Genomic DNA, 7534 nt, shown 5'->3' with positions numbered 1-7534 from the left:
ATGAGATAGAAAGTCCAAAGTATGAGATAACTTACTTGGTATTAAACAAATCGAAGTTATGAAAGCATGTCAAAATTATGAGATAAAAAGTCAAAATGATTAGATATAAATTCGAAATTATGAAACAGAGTCATAATTATGAGATACAAAAATCGACATTAGGAGACAGAAAGGCGAAATGATGAGAGAAAATCGAAATTAGGAGATGCAAATCGAAATTATGTCAATATTCTGAGATATACAATTGGAAATTATGAAATGAAGTCAGAACTATGAGGTAGAAAGTCAAAATTATGCGATAAAAGATTATGAGAGTCATAGTTATTGGATTTAAAGTCGAAATTGTGAGAAAGTCACATTTATCGGATAAAAAGATTAAAGAGATTAAAAACACGAAATAAATCATAATTACTGTAATGGTTGGTTTATTTCCTAGAATAAACACGTTTTAGACTTAGACTTAGACAAACTTTAATGATCCACAAGGGAAATTGTTCAACACAGTAGCTCTGGATGTATCTTATCTTTATGAGATCGAACATATACTAAATACATTTATTTTTTGGGGATTACAATCATTATAAGAAAAATTAACCAGTGGCGTCATTATCCTCAAAATAACAGTTCGCATATATAAACTACAATTCCCAGCCTGCATTGCTTAGCGGAAGTACGTCACGAAATCACCGGATATGTCCGAGCGGTGCCGCGTGAAGGCCCTTTTCCGTCTCACGAGAAGTGTGGTGCACACCGTCAAACACGAGTAAGTCAAATATGCGTGTTTTGCGTCGCTTTTTATGTTTAAAATACATTTGTAGTTGCATTCTTTGAAACAATATCGACTTGTGTTACTGTTGAAATGCCAGTAGAGGATAAAAATGTCGATAAAGTGTTTACATCGCGAACGTTTCTCTCCCGCACGACAATGCTAACCGCTAGCATGTGGCTAACACCGTTCGCCCATGTGGAAGCTAGCTAGCTCTCGGACAGAAACATATTTAAACTTAATGTTGTTTATATCTCGTAGACGTGTATTGTTACGCCAACATTAACATGTTAAATAAAAATCCAAATTAACTCTTTAAAAGTCGTTTATAAGCAACCCGAGCAATGTTAGCATGTGGCGGCTCACCTGAACTAAGACAACGAAGGCCTTGCTACTGAAAACTGACCAGCATTAATACTTTTATGCAATGTTTTGTTTTTCATAGAATGTGCAACATTAGTGACGCATTTCGTATTAGTAAATTTGACGAACTTTATTGTCTACTATATAGTCAGTCAACTAGAGCTGTGGTTCTCAACCTTTTTTCAGAGATGTACCCCCTGTGAAAATGTTTTTGATTCAAGTACACCCTAATCAGAGCAAAGCATTTTTGGTTGAAAAAAGAGAGATAAAGTAAAATACAACACTATGTCATCAGTTTCTGATTTATTAAATTGTATAACAGTGCAAAATATTGCTCATTTGCAGTGGTCTTTCTTGAACGATTTGGAAAAAAATACATTAGACTTAGACAAACTTTAATGACCCACAAGGGAAATTGTTCAACACAGTAGCTCAGTTACAATGATAGAATGTGTAAGGATGGAAAGGACAATGCAGGTATAAATAGGCTAATATAGCGATAAAAAAATCTAACATATATACGAACATATACATATGTGTACAGAATAATATATATACAGACATATTATGTCTATAACATATATACAATATATACAACACATGTACAATAGTTCAGTATATACAGTATATGTGGCAGCAGCATAAAATAGAGAGTAGATCCAGCAGGAAAAAGAAAATAAACATAAACAAAGAGAAGTCGCTAACGTGTCAGGTAATAGGCATATTTATTTTATTAATATTTATAAAGGATTTTTTAATTGTTGCTATTTTTAGAATATTTAAAAAAATCTCACATACCCCCATTTGAGAACCACTGAACTAGAGCAGTGTTTTTCAAGCTTTTTTGAGGCACGCTACATTTTATTCATTGAAAAAAATTCAGAGGCACACCGCAAGCAGAAAATGTTAAAAAATGAAACTCCGCAGCCGATATTGACAGTTAAAAAGTTGTTCTCGCAATTGTTGGATATGTATTTAAACCACAGCCAACCATGCATCACTATAGTTCTTGTCTCAAAGTAGGTGTACTGTCATGACCGGACCGGTAGCATCACGCTGTGACTTATTTTAAGGTTTTTGGTGTTTTTCTGTGTGTAGTGTTTTAGTTCTTGTCTTGCACTCCTATTTTGGTCGCTTTTCCTGTTTTGTTGGTATTTTCATGTCATGTACAGATGTACTTTGTGGACACCGTCTGCGCCACGCGCTGTAAGTCTGCTGTCGTCCAGCATTCTGTTTTTGTTTACTTTGCAGCCAGTTCAGTTTTAGTTTCGTTTTGCATAGCCATCCCTAAGCTTCAATGCCTTTTCTTAGCGGCACTCGCCTCTTGTTTATTTTTGGTTTAAGCTTTAAGATACCTTTTTAACTTGCGCGCTGCCTCCCGCTGTTTGCATATTGTGATCGTTCCCAACATCTACAAAGCAATTAGCTACCTGCTGCCACCTACTGATATGGAAGAGTGTTACACGGTTACGCTGCCAATCTCTCGACAGCACAGACACTCAACAACACATAATTTGCAAATTATAATTACTGGTTTGCAAAAAATGTTTTTAACATAATTAGGTGAAATGACAATCTCCCACAGCACATCAGACTGTATCTCACAGTAAAAACACAGAACTAGAGTACATAGTATTTGTCAAATCCCCATTAAAACGTATATAGTAGAGATGTCCGATAATATCGGCTTGCCAATATTATCGGTCGACAAATGCTTTAAAATGGACTAATGGGAATTATCGGTTTCAACCTCCCGATTTTCCCGGGAGACTCCCGAATTTCAGTGCCTTTCCCGAAAGTCTCACGGGGCAACCGTTATCCCCATTTTCCACCCGGACAACATTATTGGGTGCGTTCCTTAAAGGCACTGCCTTTAGCGTCCTCTACAACAGTGTTTTTCAACTAGTGTGCCGTGAGATACAGTCTGGTGTGCCGTGGGAGATTATCTAATTTCACCGAATTGTGGTAAAAAATATTTTTTGCAAACCAGTAATTATAGGCTGTAAATGATGTGTTGTTGTTGAGTGTTGGTGCTGTCTAGAGCTCGGCAGAGTAACCGTGTAATACTCTTCCATATCAGTAGGTAGCTGCAGTGTGCAGGTAAATGGGTGTCTAATGCTTAAACCAAAAATAAACAAAAGGTGAGTGCCCCTAAGAAAAGGCATTGAAGCTTAGGGGAGGCTATGCAGAACGAAACTAAAACTGAACTGGCTACAAAGTAAACAAAAACAGAATGCTGGACGACAGCAAAGACTTTCTGTGGTGCAAAGATGGCGTCCACAATGTACATCCGGACATGACAATTGACAATGTCCCCACGAAGAAGGATAAAAACAAAGTAGATGCGGGAAATATCGCTCAAAGGAAGACTTGAAACTGCTCCAGGAAAATACCAAAAAAAGAGAAAAAGCCACCAAAATTGGAGCGCAAGACAAGAACTAAAACACTACGCACAGGAAAACAGCAAAAAACTCAAAATAAGTCACGGCGTGATGTGACAGGTGGTGACAGTACACCTACTTTGAGACAAGAGCTATATTGATGCATGCTTGGTTATGGTTTAAATTCATATCCAACAATTGCGACAAAGATTTTTTACTGTCAACTGAGTTTCGTTGTTTAATAATTTCTGCTGGTGGTGTGCCTCCGGATTTTGTCAACACAAAAAATGTGCCTTCGCTCAAAAAAGGTTGAAAATCACTGCTCTACAACATGTCGTCACGTCCGCCTTTCCTCTACACAAACCGCGTGCCGGCCCAGTCACATAATATATGCGGCTCTTATACACACATAAGTGAATGCAAGGCATACTTGATCAACAGCCATACAGGTCACACTGAGGGTGGCCCTATAAACAACTTTAACACATTTAAAAATATGCGGCAGCAATATTATTATAACCGCTGTTTTGAGGCATGTTAAATATTATTGTGACTTCAATAATAAATATGGCAGTGCCATGTTGGCACTTTTTTCCATAACTTGAGTTGTTTTTTTTGGAAAACCTTGTTACATTGTTTATTGCATCCAGCGGGGCATCACAGCAAAATTAGGCATAATAATGTGTTAATTCCACGACTGTATATATCGGTATTGGTTGATATCAGAATCGGTAATTAAGAGTTGGACAATATTGGATATCGGCAAAAAAGCCATTATCGGACATCTCTAATATATAGAGATTTTAACTATAAAAATAACATTCATCGCAGGGAATGTGCTGCTGCCAAAATACCCACTTTTATAGATAAATACATATATTAAAGTGCATTACATTTTGTCAAAGTAAGCATGCCTTTAAAGAAGTAGGAAGGAGAGGTTGTATTAATCACTCCCTCTTGTCCATGTCACTGTCAATGTTTAGGTCATTTTGAGCATTATATCAGTTTTTAAAGTCTTTGCTAACTTAAATATATCTATATTGTTTCACAGTGACTGAGTGGGAGACTGCGCCCGCCGTGGCCGAGACCCCCGAGATCAAGCTCTTTGGCAAGTGGAGCACCGACGATGTCCAGATTAATGACATCTCTCTGCAGGTATGCATTGTTCTGTTGATCAACTCCGAATTTAAGCGAGGCTAGAGTCACGCCTTGACATTGTTTATTGTCCTGGTGTGCTAGAGTGCTCGCAGAGTGAAAGTCTGTGCTTATTCGTTGGCTGGTATCTGCAGTGACCCGGGCAATCACAATGTCAGACACATCAATCTACTTATACACATGGAAAAAATAAGCTATTTCCCTGACCGAGCTGTTTTGAAAAGCCTATTTTGTTGCATCACAGGACTACATTGCCGTAAAGGAAAAGTACGCCAAGTACCTGCCGCACTCCGGGGGCCGCTATGCTGCCAAGCGCTTCCGCAAGGCTCAGTGCCCCATCGTGGAGCGTCTGACCAACTCCATGATGATGCACGGCCGCAACAACGGCAAGAAGCTGATGACGGTGCGCATCGTCAAGCATGCTTTCGAGATCATCCACCTGTTGACTGGAGAGGTAGGTGACATTTGCAACTGCTTTTTTTATTGCTGGTAACATTATGCTTATCCATAGCATTTGCCACTAGTGAAATACTGATCTCAGTACACGCACAGGGTCTTTCACTGTTACATTATCCTATTTATAGCATTCCTTGCTTTTTAAATACCTTTTAATCACATTTTTAAAACTGTCTTTTTTATCTTTAAGGTGTTTACATCTCAAGTATTTTCTGGACTATAGAGTTCACCGTACCCACTAAATTTGAAAGAAAACAAATATTTTCCCATATATTAACCGCACTGGATATACACGTTGCAAAATGAGTTAATTACACAGGAAGATTTTGTAAATATTTATTTAAATAAGTTGTTTACAAACTTTAACATGGCAGTAAAACGACTCATCAAACAAAACCGAAGTCATGGACCCACTAGCTCTCCAATCAGCTAACAGACTCAATAACTCCACGGTGACGTCTTCATGAGTTTACTGAGGAAATTGGGAAACTTAAAAATACAAAAGAATGTTGTAAGTTAATACTAAAGACGTGTAAGCGTGTTAGCATATTAGCTGATGATAACAATGCTCGTGTCATATTATGATAGCACGCACAAATATGCATAAAACACTCCTACAGACATCACACATAGGATGGTTTAGTAAGTATAAGCAGTTTTAGTTGTAATGTAAAACTTTAACGTTGCTTATGAAGAATCCATAAGAGTAGAAATTCTATGAATGGCTAGAAGAGTGAACAGCACTCTACTTCTGTTTGAAAACACTAAATGGAAGGAGACTGCAACCCTTGCATTGAGCGAACTTATCCAAAAGATGGTGCTGGCTGTAGCACAAAACACCAATGTATTTGACTTAAAAAAACAATTGTAAAGAAAAATCCATACCTTAGCTGTGCCGTATTAAAAGCTGCAGGGTTCAAAGTGTAGAAAAAAAGTAGCGATTATAGTCTGCAAATGGCAGTATTTCCTTTTATTGCGGCTTGGAAAATGTAAGGTAATTTCGTTTTGCAGTCAATTTCTGGTGTCAATGTTTGAATGGCCACAACAAATCTGAATTGGAGATGTGCTGTGGAAAATTCTCAAGCTTAAATGCAAATTAGGGCCACACTGGAAAGTGTGGTAAACAATCAAAGCCATGCTATCTATTTTAACCCAAATCTGAAAGAGTATTATTTTCACTCTTTTTTTATACCTAACTCAACAGGAACATTTTGTGGTTATTGTGGGGGCAAAATATCTGACATTATTAATAGGGATGTCCGATCTGATATTGATACAAATATTAGTCTCATATTGATAGTGGATGATATCAGCTTGCATCTCAAATTTTCAATAAAAGCTCCGATACAAGGAGGGCCTGCACATTAGCCATGTTGGTTTGGTGGCCCACCACTTCTTTCACTTCCCTTCAAAAGTTGTGTTCGATACAACCTGTTGCTTACATTATTCACATAAAACCTTTATTTTTAAAGTTGTGGTTTATTTTATTTAAATTTGGTGATGCTCTGCGATCAATCACATCTCGGGTAATCCCTGAAGTTCAATAGATTTGATATTTATATACTGCTTGGAAATTGTACATTTTTGGCCCTGCCGCTTAAAAGAATCTGAATCATTGATAAGCTGACTTGAAACGAGTAATCAAAATTGGAACATTCCAAATTCAAACAATGCCCAACCAGTTTGCTGCCACACGAATCAGCGTTCTCATGTGTGCTCTTTTGCAAGTCCATGTATTTAAAGTTCTAAATATTTAAGAGTTACTCATTATACCATGAATTGAGGCAAAGTTTTTTTCCTAATCAATTTAGTTGATTGATCATTGCAGCCTGAATCACAGTAAATTTACCTCTTGTGCTCCTGACAAATATCAAAGTGGGACTCGTATCCTTTATTTTTTTGTATGCAGCCTTATTTGCAAAAATAAATAACAGTAGTTAAAATATAAAAATGGCAAGTTATGCTGAATCTGTCAATGTCATTCCAATAAGAAATCTGTTTAGTGCTCTAACTTCTGTAGTTGGCAACCTTTTTTGGTTTGGGAAGCATTTAACTTTCTTTTTTTAATTGTTTGGTTGTAGAATCCCCTCCAAGTCTTGGTGAACGCCATCATCAACAGCGGTCCCCGTGAGGACTCCACCCGTATCGGCCGTGCTGGTACTGTCAGGAGGCAGGCTGTGGATGTGTCACCTCTACGTAGGGTCAACCAGGTAAGCCCACCACACTCTTTTTGGGACTGTGTTGCGCTAAAACTGTTAGTCAACATTGATGTCCTTCAATGAAAGCGAGGCTAGAGTCACGCCTTGGCATTGTTGTTGTCTTGGTGTGCTTGAGTGCTCGCAGAGTAAACGTCTGTATTTATTCGTTGGCTGGTATCTGCAGTGACCCGGTCAATCACAATCTCAGACACATC

At 37.8% G+C, this 7534-nt stretch overlaps 1 protein-coding gene and 2 non-coding genes across 3 annotated transcripts in view; all 3 read left to right on the top strand.

Annotated features, from left to right (window-relative positions):
* The first annotated feature begins 674 nt into the window (after positions 1 to 674).
* Positions 675 to 7534, top strand: part of rps5 (ribosomal protein S5) — a 7206-nt gene continuing 346 nt past the window's right edge. Inside the window, exons 1-4 of the mRNA XM_061982807.2 lie at positions 675 to 763; positions 4562 to 4665; positions 4910 to 5119; positions 7203 to 7331. Coding sequence (XP_061838791.1) covers position 763; positions 4562 to 4665; positions 4910 to 5119; positions 7203 to 7331 — 444 coding nt within the window. The 5' untranslated portion in view covers positions 675 to 762. The remainder of the gene's footprint in view (positions 764 to 4561; positions 4666 to 4909; positions 5120 to 7202; positions 7332 to 7534) is intronic.
* On the top strand, positions 4700 to 4831 carry LOC133621464 (small nucleolar RNA SNORA3/SNORA45 family). The gene has a single exon (XR_009817665.1). It is a non-coding gene; the product is annotated as a small nucleolar RNA SNORA3/SNORA45 family (small nucleolar RNA).
* Positions 7405 to 7534, top strand: part of LOC133621463 (small nucleolar RNA SNORA3/SNORA45 family) — a 131-nt gene continuing 1 nt past the window's right edge. Inside the window, exon 1 of the small nucleolar RNA XR_009817664.1 lies at positions 7405 to 7534. This exon is cut by the window's right edge and continues 1 nt beyond it. This is a non-coding gene — a small nucleolar RNA (small nucleolar RNA SNORA3/SNORA45 family).

Source organism: Nerophis lumbriciformis, linkage group LG21 (genome assembly GCF_033978685.3).
Source record: "Nerophis lumbriciformis linkage group LG21, RoL_Nlum_v2.1, whole genome shotgun sequence".
In the NCBI taxonomy this organism is placed as follows: domain Eukaryota; kingdom Metazoa; phylum Chordata; class Actinopteri; order Syngnathiformes; family Syngnathidae; genus Nerophis; species Nerophis lumbriciformis.
The sequence above is the reverse complement of the archived record's forward strand: the minus strand, read 5'-3'. Positions and strand labels throughout refer to the sequence as shown.